The 12,990-nt window shown below is 43.4% G+C and overlaps 1 protein-coding gene across 2 annotated transcripts; it reads right to left on the bottom strand.

Moving 5' to 3' along the window:
- Nucleotides 1–1,187: 1,187 nt before the first annotated feature.
- Nucleotides 1,188–12,494, bottom strand: LOC126996543 (alkylglycerol monooxygenase-like). Of its 2 annotated transcripts, none has more exons than XM_050857094.1 (8): nt 12,329–12,494; nt 6,311–6,542; nt 5,883–6,007; nt 4,897–5,045; nt 3,768–4,037; nt 3,291–3,442; nt 2,685–2,936; nt 1,188–2,254 (listed from the first exon to the last, which is right to left on the bottom strand). In XM_050857094.1, the coding sequence occupies exons 2-8, from the start codon at nt 6,428–6,430 to the stop codon at nt 1,982–1,984; spliced, it is 1,341 nt and encodes a 446-aa protein (XP_050713051.1). In that variant the 5' UTR covers nt 6,431–6,542; nt 12,329–12,494; the 3' UTR covers nt 1,188–1,981. The 2 variants fall into 2 exon arrangements, with proteins under 2 accessions (XP_050713051.1, XP_050713052.1); XM_050857095.1 differs by lacking the exon at nt 12,329–12,494 and adding an exon at nt 7,265–7,327.
- Nucleotides 12,495–12,990: the final 496 nt, after the last annotated feature.

Raw genomic sequence — 12,990 nt, 5'->3', positions numbered from 1 at the left:
TTCCCCCTTCTGGGTAGCTTGTCTTCCCTGTCTGTGCATCCTCTCTCATCCTTCTTCCCCACGTGCTCTGTCTGTCGGCAAAACCACCTTCCTCCTCCTCTCCCTTTCCCCCGCGTATCACTTCTCGCCTGTTTCCATCATCACCGCATCCTCTTCTTCATCCCCTTCCTTCCGCGTCAGGGCGCTGTATGTGGTGCCCCGGCCCCCGCATGCAGGGAACTACACCCGACGTCACTACCGCAGTAACATCACCTGGCTCAGTTCAAACACCCCAAATACTTAGAGCAGATGATAGCGAAGTAGTCCGCTAGTTTTTCCCTATAAATCAGAACCTAATGAAGAACTACATGGACTAAGTGCACCATGGCTGAGAAGAAATGCATAAATTGTGTGAGATACAAGAAGCCTGAAATCGACCACTCAGCGAATGGCCAGTGTTGTGTAGTTCTCCAGACTGAAATTGAGAGAATTCGTAACATGACCGATCATGGCTCTTAATCAGTGTCTGTACTCAAAGATAAATTGTGTGTGATGAAGGTTCAGTGTGTTGGAAATAATTGTTGAATATTTAATTGGGATACTATAATGAAAATAGCAGACGTACATGAACATTGAACTAATTGTTATATGTGATATTATTCGTGAAAGAAATTAAGACACTCACTCACTCACTACGATGTTTGAGAATAAGTGCATCGAAGACTATTATTGAGGCTAACGTTGTTGACGGCCCTCGTAGAGCGCTGCATCAGCGGCGGAGCAAGGCCTGAAACCTCATCAACGATCAACGGTAACGGTAAAAAGCGATAACGTTTCACCATCCTATTTACGAACTCCTTAAAATACTCTTCAGTACCAGAATCTTGAGTCAGTTGTCGCGAACTAAATCTTAAATTAGTGCTCCTTAAACAACCCAATCTGGGAGCACAACAAGTATTTCTCCTCACGCCACCCTTGTCTTCTCTCTCATCCCTTTTCAAGCTACACCTTCCTCTCCTTTCCGTCTTCCTTTCCCTTCGTCCTCCGTCTCATCGTCAGTCATGGGCTATATAACGTAACTGGTAAGGTTATATGAACGAGTCGGTTTTGTATGAGTATCACGAAACACCTGAACGTGCATTTAGACACTGAGGGAATCAGCTGGTCACCAAAACGCCTTCTAATATATGTAATTAAAACAAAAAAGGTAGAGATTTTAGATACTTCGGTTACTTTTACTAACACCAAAACCATATTCATAATATCTAATGAACAATTTACTTGGATGTAGTTTTGTGATTTAAAAAGTTAATGCATGCCTTTAGCTATTTGTGTTCTTTTGACCTGATAATTTATATAAACATTTATGCTATCTCTTGGGTATCAAAGTCGTTATCTTAAGACACAGAGCCTCAAAAGGCCATACTCTGAACTGCTTTTTTGAGTTTTCTATCCTGTGACAACTTTCGATCCGCGACACGATCGTGTCCCACACCATCTGTGGCAAGGTGGCGACGGCGTGCATGGGAGAGGAATGTTGGGATTGACGTGGCCTCCAACAGCACCTCCACCTTCTTACTCCTCCTCATATTACTTTTGTTCTTCGTCTACCTTCTCTTACTCTTCTTTCTCCTCCTCTTCTTTCTCCTCATCCTCGTCCAATGACGATGGTAACCTATCAACAACGTTCTGTATGGCCCAAAGCTGGAGTGTTCGACGAGGTAGTTACTTGCAACAAGGGTAAATACGTATGTTTTGCATGGGGTGTGGAGTTAAACCACCCTCGTGTAAGACGGGATGGAGGTAGTACTGACAGGCAGTACAGAAAATGTAAACGTGTTCGCTTTTAGCAATCTACAAGAAAAGATGGACAGCTTAGGCGTTGGTGTCAATGACAGAAAATCACAGGGAGCTTTGATAAGGCAGCACGGAGACTGGAGCATTCCAGGCAACAGCATCATATGTGGCTGTACAGGGAAGGAGTGTGTCCAGAACAAGGTGATTATTCCAGCTTGGCAGCCTTGACGGAGGCCTTCACCACGGCGAGGCTGTGCGAAGTCCAGATGAAGGCAGAAGCCGCAAAGTAGAAGAGGATGGCGGCGTCCATAGCCTGGCACCCGGTGACTGGGTTGCTGCGGGCGTAGGCTACGTAGGCAATGCATCGGGCGGCCTCCACCAGGGGCGCCCACCACCACCCGTCGTACATGGCCCCGACGATCCCCGCAGACACGAAGATGAACGCCGTAAACACGAGGGCAGACACCCACGAGAAGCTCTGTCAATGGGAAATAACAGTGTGGAGGGTGGTTGGTCCTGCAGTTACTCACGTCATGTTCACTGCACGACATCGTGCTGAGGACAGTTATGGCGGGGGATACTTTTGACTCCTTACTTACTTGAGCCACGTAAACGGGCGATGAAGAGTATTTATTTACCTACCTCATCATCGACATAATATTTTATTATTTTAAAGCTGTAAAGTAGAAAAGTACAGAACTTTCAATCAAAGACTTGTATGTTTAGACTGACCTATCATGTACTAACGGACCTTATCTTTTACTGCAAAGGGACACACAGATTTATAAGATTGTGTACCTATGAAAAATTAATATTTCCTTTAACAACACATGGCAACAGAACAAAGATGACCTCCGCTTCATGAAAAGAAGGGCAGCATGAACAAGGCAGCATCATTGTATACTCACGGCAACCTTGGGGATCCACGCTTGCTGCACCAGGATGAGGATGGCGAAGTGCACCAACACGTATGCCTCCTGCCACAGGGGAAGCTGTGGGTTGTACTTCACCCGGGGGGCCTTGACGTCAGGGAAGGTGTCGGGGTCTCCAAGGCGCGGCGTTCCAGGAAACCAGCCAGGGCCGTAAAAGAGCGCCCTCAGGGAGTCCCCCCAAGTGGTCATACTCCGCGCCTTACGGAACACCGCCCCGAAGTAGAAGATCTGGGGCAGAGCAGGAGGACAAACGCTTCATGTGTAACAGTTTTTTTTACAACCTTGACACATTATGTGAAATCCCGAGCAAAAAGTTTATTTATGCAGTCCCGTCTTTTTCACTTGATCATAAATTCAGTTGTTGAATGGTTAGGAACTAATCAACATTGTAAAGTTGTCCAAGACGAGCACTAACTGATGCATCTGTTAACTCAAATGAGAAGAAACAGATGAAGAGCTAGTCAGGAATTCTTACTGAAAACTTTACATACTTATTTAATACCGAGTAGATTCCATAAATACTTGGAATTTTCATTGCCATGTTTTCTCATGAGCGGCCAGAAGCCACGAGACGCCGCTCACCTGCAGCCAGAGCACGTTGAAGGACTGCGGTTGATCCACCAGGCCGTATGCAATCTTCTCGTCGCGCCGCTCCGCCTGGAAGGTACCGAACAGACGGTCCCAGATGATGAGGACGCCCGCGTAATTCTTGTCGAGACACCACTTGTTCGCGCCTGGAAAAATGAGTCAGTCATTCAGTCAGTCAGTCAAGCAGACCATTGATTGTAGCCTATATGCTCCCAAAAGTGCGTATGCGACTCAATGAATTACTGATCCTGTAGATCTCCAGATTACTTTCCCTATACATATGACTTTTCCTCTTCTGAGCTATTAGATATTTCACAATGATGTTGGTACGCTTATATTTTGCAATTCAGTTTTCTTTTCAAAATACGTCGTAACCTGAAGATTGTTGAATTCTTCACGCATTTTTCCGAAACTATATGACAGTACTCGATGGTGTCCAGCCATCATTAGGGCGACACAAGACAAACTAACCATGGTGGACTCGATGGTGAGACGGCGTGTTGAGAACCCACTCCAAAGGGCCGCAGTTGTCAATCACCTCCGTGTGAATCCAGAACTGGAAAATCAAATTAAACTGGAGGTGGACGAGGAGAGCGGGAAGCGGGACTCCGAGGAGGGCCAAGGGCTGGTAGAAACCGATGGAAAAGTAGCGCTGGAACATGGACTGTCTGATGGCCGTGCTGAGGTTGTATTCCTCGGACGAGTGGTGCACCTGGTGGCTCGCCCACACCAGGTTGATCTCTGAGGATCAAACGTCCGTCAGGCCGAGGGTCCCAGTCCATGCCTAGAGGTTATGGTCGCTAATTTGTACGCACCATTCCAATCAGTATTCATATCAGGAAATAAAATACTCTGTACATGTGAACCTAAATCGATAAATGGACTATTGTCTTAATAAAGATTGGTAAACATCTTTACTCTGACACTAGTGTGCTGTTTCATCTCAGCTCAATATTGTGTTGATTTTCCCTGCCATGGAGGTGTGCGTACATGTTAACTAACACACCCTAAGATGTGAGCAGGTGAGTTGGTATGCAAGTATTTATGTGTGAGAGGAGTACAAAACGGAACATTAATAAAAGCTCCATCATGTGCTGCGCCTCTCCTTCTGTAGTAAGCTTTAGATTATCAACGTTGAATTCCTCAGAAGGGCAGCGTTACTATCTGAAACCATACAGTTGAATTACAAATTGTATTACACAAAATTTAAGTAATGTATTAACTATCAAAGTATAATCCTAGATAACTAATTTTACATGACTGTAAAGGTGAGAATGAGGACAAAATGAGTCAGAGAGAGAGAGAGAGAGAGAGAGAGAGAGAGAGAGAGAGAGAGAGAGAGAGAGAGAGAGAGAGAGAATTCCTCAGAAGGGCAGTGTTACTATCTGAAACCATACAGTTGAATTACAAATTGTATTACACAAAATTTAAGTAATGTATTAACTATCAAAGTATAATCCTAGATAACTAATTTTACATGACTGTAAAGGTGAGAATGAGGACAAAATGAGTCAGAGAGAGAGAGAGAGAGAGAGAGAGAGAGAGAGAGAGAGAGAGAGAGAGAAGGGGGCGAGGAAGAAGCAGACAGCTCGGGTCCCACCGTGTGTTGCCCTGTGGAACCAGTAGTAGCCGAGGTCGACTCCGAAAGCGGCGACCCACCAGGTGATCGGCGAGGACCAGTCGAGGTCAAGGAGGCGACGCTCGTAAAGCCACTCGTAGCCACAGAGGTGGAAGGCAACGACCCCCACGCTGTGAAAGGGACACAAAGACACGCAGGCTGAGGCGTAGGACCCTAAAGAAATTGCGAACAGTAGAATTTAACTGACGTTCGGATAAGGTTTTAAATTTGCGTTATTAACTGAAAGAAATCTCTATGTACAAGAGTTTATCTGACCAACCTCAAAACTTGGCTGTCTTTATCACTGCCTTGACTGCAAATGTCTCAGGAGGGGACATCCGACCATTTGCTTGTGACAACAATACGTAACGACAACACTGAGAAGGCCATAGAGTCCTTCACGCTGAGTTTGCTGTGAATACCATGAACACAAGCATGGCAAAAAACGTAAACGGTCCTCAAACGAATGCGACAACACAGCTGAGCAATACTGAATGAGTACCATTAATGGCAGCCGTGACTAACATTCTGGGGGTACAAGTGCTCATCACGGGAACAAATGTGCATCACTATTTTCATAGTGTGGTGCAAGAGTACTGCCCGTCTAGGCGGGAGAGGCCCGGACAGCTGCACTGGGACCGATGCTAGATACCGTCCATGTACATTGTTACCTACCCCTATCCCTTTCCGTTATTGCAGACACGTGACGGGGATGAAATAGGCGCCAGGATTTGCAGTTTTAAAACAGCCGCTGAGTAACGTGGTTATGCAACTTCATCTCGGCAGAGCAAGAAAGTGAGTGCTCTTGACAGTCGGTTTTCGCCGCAACTGTTATAACACTTCACTCGTGGAAAACACACTTCCCTATATCCATCACTTAGAGACATAATTACATGATAACGAAAGATTGCTTATACTTCTCGAGAAAATGTTGTCCCCTAAAAGACAAAATGCAAGCCTCTACTCACCCCAGCACTTCGTAGGCCACCCCGTTTAGTACTGAAGTGAAGAGGTCGTTTAAGCGAATTTTGCCGCCCTTCATTCGCGTCACGACCCACTCCAGCAGGATGAAGGCGGTGAAGAAAGGAACCGCCTGACGCAAAACAGAGACATAAAGATAATATATAAACAAGGTAGACTTCGATTTTTTTTGGCGTGGGAGCTGGTGGGATCCATGGATGGTACCTAATTTATAATTTTCTGATTAAAATTGAAAATTCACACATATGTACGGCGACGAAAAAATAGACAAGATGCAGTATTCCAATTTAAAAATCATCATTGACTTATGAAAATATTTTGAAGAAAAGGTTGCTATGAGATAAGAAAGTATAGGCAGTCGAAATTTACACACACACACACACACACACACACACACACACACACACACACGTACCCCGTTAATGTAGTCGGGCACCTCGTGGACTTGACGGAAGGTTGTTTCGTTGGGGCTCGCCACGTAGAAGAGGGTGCTCAATCCCCTCGCCACCTTGCCCATCGCCGCGGACAGGGCCATGGCGCCTCGGTGGTGACTCCTTATAACCTAACTTCCAGCACCACCTCGGCCGTCACCACCACCACCACACCAAGAAACTCCGATGAGCCAAGTGCGTCTTCAGCTGCTGTTGCTGTTGGTGATGAGGATAAAGATGGTGATGCAAAGATGGTAGTGGCGGTGATAGTCGTACACTTCCACACAATGAAAGACCTGTAAATGCGTCATAAAAACACACACTGGTGACCTCCGTGCACTTGTATGGATCCTTTACCCTTTACGACCACCGATAAGCCAATTCCATGTGACCGAGGAGATAAGACACTACAGCTGACGATAATAGTGTGTGCCTATTTTACTAGTGCTTTTCCTTGAGTCCCCCTTCTAAGACAGATAGGTAATCAAGGAGGAGGTGTGCCATATCTCCCGCTCACGTCACCAGCTTCAACACTGATCAAGGTCGTCAACAGGGCGGGGGAGGTATGAGGAGCCACCACACAGATGTCCCGTAACCAATGCCTTAACACTGTTGGTGGTAGGTGAGTGCTCAAACTGCTAGTTGTTCCCCGTCAAGGTTATTTATTCACAAAAACTTACGGAAGTCATTAAGACAGACAAAATACATAAAAGACGTGGTTAAGTGTATATGCGTGTATGTGAATGTTGTGTAGTGTAAATGACATTGAAGTGTTGGTGTATGTGATGTACAAAATGTATAAGAGAACAATAGGAGGACGTGGACAGACAGTTGAAGATAAACGATTAACAAGAAAAGTTAACAATGAAGACGCCAAAAAACACGGGGCACAACAATTAGAACATTGATGACAAAATAATTAGTGTGTGCTGCCACACCATTTTCTTTTAGTCACCGGGGAGAAGAGCACACGGCTGTTTGTAGGGGTTACTGCTACAACACTACGTAACATCTCTCAGCTTTGGCCTTATCGCGTAGGCTTGGTCCCCGCTATCTGGATTATCTTAGATACGTGTTTGTGTTTTGAAGGAGGGAGCTTTAGACGGCGAACTTTTTAAGATTTAAGTGTTATTGGCTCTTATGATATCACGTTTGGCTCTCTCTCTCTCTCTCTCTCTCTCTCTCTCTCTCTCTCTCTCTCTCTCTCTCACACACACACACACACACACACACACACTTTCGACAAAGTTCTACATACAAGACTATTATGGAAGATGGAAAATAGAGGATTGTAAGGGAAAATCAAAAACTGGATGGAAAGTTACTTAAAGGGAAGGGAAATGAAAACAGTGGTAAAGGACATGAAATCGAAATATTATTATTATTATTATCATTATAAGCTACCAAAGCCTCCCTTCAGGGTGCAGATACAAAACGTTGAACCACACAAAATACCAAAAGGCACTGGAGAAAAGCAAAGGCAACGACTAGTTAAGAAACTGGCCAGTCAAAGCCAAAAGGAGGAAAAATAAAATTACTGTTTCAAAAAGACATTCACACGAGACTTAAATGCAGAAATGTCTGCAGAAAGGACAATCTCATTGGGTAACTGATTCCATAAACTTGTCAACGACGGAAGAAAACATCGTGAGAATTGTGTCGTACAAAAATTCATAGGATTAAGAGCAAGATCGTTTTGACGAAGAGCAAACCTCTTGACCCGGGCAGGAATAAAAGGATTAGGCAAAGCATTGTGTAAGGGATGCCAGTTATTCTTAAAAAAGTAAATAAAATGTTAGGGGCACCAACTTGACGCCGATGATCAAGATCAAGAACAAGTGCTGGAGAAATCAAATTTAATTTAATTGATAGCTCTGTCAAGTTACTTTAAATGGCAACTGGCAGCAGACCTCCAAACAGGAGCGCAATACTCAAAGTGAGGCAAAATGAATGCATAAAAAAGTGGATTACAGTTGAGTCACAAGCAAATATTTTGAAGCTCTTACGAAGTAAGCCTGTCTTCTGTGCAATAGTGGAAGACATGGAACGGATGTGCTTCTCAAATGTCAGTTTCAAATCAAGGGTGACTCCCAACAAACGAATGCTAGAAACATCCTTAATCTGTTCACCAAAAATATATAAACAAGGATGAGGTGGATTCAAGGTACGGGATCTACTGATGGTAATGGAGTGCGTTTTATTAGCATTAAGCTTCTTGCCCCAAAGTTGACACCAAGCAGTGATCATTGCCAGGCCCCTATTCAGAGATGCAGCAATTTCACCTCTGTTGCTAGGAGAATGAACAGAGGAGTATAGAGTTGCATCATCAGCATATGAAATAAGCTTGTTTGCGAGGTTAATTCCCAAGTCAAAAATAAAAAATGTAAAAAAATAAAGGTCCAAGGACACTGCCCTGAGGAACACCAGAAACAACAGGCGGAGAAGCAAAGTAGGCACCATCAACAACCACACACTGTAATCGATTAGTTAAAAATTCTTTAGAAATACTGATAAGACTTCCACCAATACCAAGGAGTTGTAGTTTATAAATTTGAGCCCTATGATTCACAACATCAAAAGCAGAACTAAAATCAATAGCAACAACTCGAGACTCATGTCCACGATTCAAAGAAGACTGCAGGTCATGACTCAGTCAAGAGAGCGTCACATGTTCCCAAACCCTTATGGAATCCGAACTGAGAATCAGGTAACTGATTGAATTTATCACAGTATATGGAAAGCCGTTTAGCCAAAAGCCTCTCAAAGATCTTAGAGAGGATAAGAGTCATAGAAATTGGGCGGTACTCAGTAGGAAAAGTTGAAGCTGAGGCTTCTTTAGGGATGGGGGTGATGTTGGCCTTGCGCCTACAAGAAGGAAAACTACCAGCTTTCAGCAGTAACCTAAATACTACAGCAAGTTTTGGTGCTAAGAACGTAGCAATCTTCTTAAAGAATAGAGGAAAAAAACCCATCTGGATCCGTTCCACCATATATATCAAGATCTAGAAGGTACTTTTTCAATTCACTGGATCTAAATGCAACTGAGCTAAGTTTTGGAAAGGAGAAACAAGTCAAAGGTAGTGATAATTCATCATCACACTGTTTGTTTATAAAAATATCAGAAAGTAAATTAGCCTTTCTTAAAGGATCAAAGGACATTGAACCATCAGACTCGCATAATGGAGGCATGCTAGAATCGACACCAAACAAGGAGGATTTAAGAGAAGCCCACCATTTATGTGGTTGAGTAGTTCCTGCAAGAACCTCCTGTATATGAGAATTATAAGTAACTTCAGCTGCATTATAGATTCTCTGAGCATCAACATTAAGAGCAACATAATTATCCCATAGCAACTGGCATCGATTCTGTCTCCATAGGTGATAAGCAGCCTGCTTATCATCATAGGCCCGGTTACAGTCATCATTAAACCAGGCTTTGTCTCTCATACGAGATTTGATTATCTTAGATGGAACTCTTCTGCGTAAAATATCTAATAGACAAGTATTGAGAGCAGAGACTGGGTCATTGGATCGAAAAATAGTATGCCACTGAATATTATTAATTTCAGAACAAACAGTTGACTCGAGATTTAAGATAGACCTGACGGGAAATGGTGATATTAGGCACAGTGAAGTCTAAACAGATCTTACAGTGATTGTGATCAGAAGTACCTATGGGAGCAAGGACAGAAGCCACTACAACACCAGGAATGTCAGTTAAAGCCAAATCCAGGCAGTTCCCAGAACTGTGTGTAGGTCCATGAATCAGCTGCTCACAACCAGACAGATTAAAGAAATCCAGAGCAGCAAGACCATTACTATTGGTTGGAGATACAGAACCCAACCATTCTTGGTGATGTCCATTCAAGTCTCCAACAAATATAAAAGATGCTTTGACATCAACTGACTGTATTGAAGCCATAGCAGTTAAAAGGCAATCATACAAGTCATTATTAGCATCTGAATTCCTATATAGGCTGAAAATATAATGATTATTGTATTTGCTAGAGACTTTGACAAGCTGCATCTCATGGCAGTGACATACAAATTTAGTTAAGTGTTGTGCACTGTAACCAGATCTAATATACAAACCCATGCCACGAGCACGAGGAAAGGAATCCCGTCTAATTAGAACAGGTTTATTAAAATTAGGAATAAGAAGCTCTGAAATATTTATAATGTTAGAAACAAGAGTTTCTGCACAGAAAACAATGTCATGGTTGACAGCAGCTATTGTAAGATCCTTTAAATTCTTATGAAGCCCACGAATATTGGAGTAAAGGACACGGCAACTTTTCGCAGGTTGTCGGCGTGGGCCAGGATTACTTTCGATATCACCGGCCAACAGAATAAATAAAACAAGTAAAATTGATAGAAAAATCCCATCAACAAAAACAAAGACGTAAAAAGGTAACAACAATAAAAGAAAACTGATTTAAAACAAAACAACAGAGGCGGAGACATTCTTCGCACCCCCGACCACTTGAGGTCTGCTCCGGACTAGGGGCCATTGGTACAAGAAACATGCATAAAAAGCTGACAAAATGATGGCAAAAAACAACAGGATCCAGCCGCCATCATACATCCTAATGCCTTGTCAGCTCAGCATGGGATAGGCATGACCCTGGGAACAGAAAAACTGGGAAATGACCCCAGATGAAGACGAGCAGTGTAGTTGGGGAATGAGAGGCACTTCACTGTGGCCCAACTATAAAACTCCACTCCCTGTGAATGGGAGAAAAAAAATAAGAATAAAGAGCGAGGGGTACCACCACAAAAGAAAAAGTAGAGGACAGAGCTATGGGAGGTAGAGGGCACTCACATCTCACTTGGAATGGAAAAATGTAGAGTGTGGTGCCTCAAAGATCGGTACTGGCACCGATACTTTCCCTAGTATATATAAATGATATGCCGGAGAAGGTAAATAGTAACATGAACTTGTTTGCAGACGATGCGAAATTGCTGAGACACATAAGAAATAGTAAAGACTGAAATTCTGCAAGAAGACTTAAATATATTCGGAGATACGTATAGAATGGTAAGAAATATAGGAATAGCATTCCACCACATGGATAAAGATATGATGAAGAAGATGATTACCACTATGATTAGACCAAAGTTGGAATATGCGGAAAATGTGTGGTCTTCCCATAAGAAGAAACACGTGAAAAAACTAGAAAGAATACAAAGGATGACAAAGAAGATGGTTCCAGAACTGGAGGGATTGTCACATGAAGAAAGGTTAATGGAAATGGACCTGCCAACATTGCAACAAAGAAGAGAAAGGGGAGACTAAATATTAATTTACATATTGTGGAATAAACTGGAAGAAGTAGATAACGAGGAGTTGCTACTAAGAGAACTGAGAAACACCAGCAACACACGAGGAGACAGGAAAAAAAAACTGAGAAAAGGAAGATGCTTGAGACACAAAAAAATATAGCTTCCTGCAAAGAAACATAAAGCTTTGGAACAAACTAAGTGAGGAGGTAGTATCGGCGAAGTGTGTGCACAACTTTAAGGGAAAACTGGACAAGTACGGATATGGAGACGGGACTACAGGAGCGTAAGCCCAGGCCCTGTAAAATTACACACACACACACACACACACACACACACACACACACACACACACACACACACACACACACACACACACACACACACACACACACACACACACACACACACATACACACACACAGAAACACACATACACACACATACTAACACGCACCATCAACTCAACAACAACAACAATAAAAGGTTCCAGTAATCTTAGATGTCTTCTACCCACAGAGAAATATCCCGTAACACTTATTCTTTACCCTCGATCTTCCCTCACTCCTATGTTAATTACCTGCGATCGCTCCATTCACTTGTTTCTTCCTTCTTTTTGCATCTTCAAATTATTCGTCCACACAGTTAACCTTGTATTGCTTCATCCCAGTCATCCATATGGTCTTTCCCCTCAACTGGTAGAATGTGTATGTACTACCTACCTCTTCAATATTTGCAAAAGATGTCACTGTGACGCTGTGCTGTGCTGGGGATACGTTGTTGGTCTCGCCGCAGCTCCGTCCCTTAGCTCCACCGTCCTCTTCGCTGGGGAGAAACGACACTGACGATAGCAGCAGCGCCGTTACAGCCAGCGTGGGGCAGGGCAAAGTCGCACATAGCAGGGCAAAGACCTTTAGCCCCGCAACCATCCGGTGTTACCTTGACCGTGTCCGAAAGGGTTCAAGCTTTGGGGGGGAAACGATTTGGAAAGGTCGACTTTGTGTGAGATTTTCCATTGCGGGATAGTTGTTTACATGAATTTCAGTAGATAGACCGTGCATGAGCTGCCAGATTTACGAAACTTTATTTTTTAAGTCACAGTCGCATTCATAAAGTGGGTAAGTTGACTCTGAAGTTCGATATATACAGTACAATCCATTTTCATTCCGGATATTGTGAAAGCTGAAGCGGAGTGGAGACGGATGGGTGGTCCCCTCACACCCTTGCCTGTCTTACCTAGTTTTAGGTAACCTATATAAGCCAGATGTTGCGGCGGGTATCCTGGTTAAGTGATCTCATATATATTTGTCTTCCGTTTATTACTCAGAAGTGAGGTCATAATGTGTGGGGAGAGTTGACTCTAAAGGGGATATTACACTGGGCA

Source organism: Eriocheir sinensis, chromosome 10, assembly GCF_024679095.1.
Source record: "Eriocheir sinensis breed Jianghai 21 chromosome 10, ASM2467909v1, whole genome shotgun sequence".
Taxonomy (NCBI): Eukaryota; Metazoa; Arthropoda; class Malacostraca; order Decapoda; family Varunidae; genus Eriocheir; species Eriocheir sinensis.
This window is presented reverse-complemented; position numbering and strand designations above follow the sequence as displayed.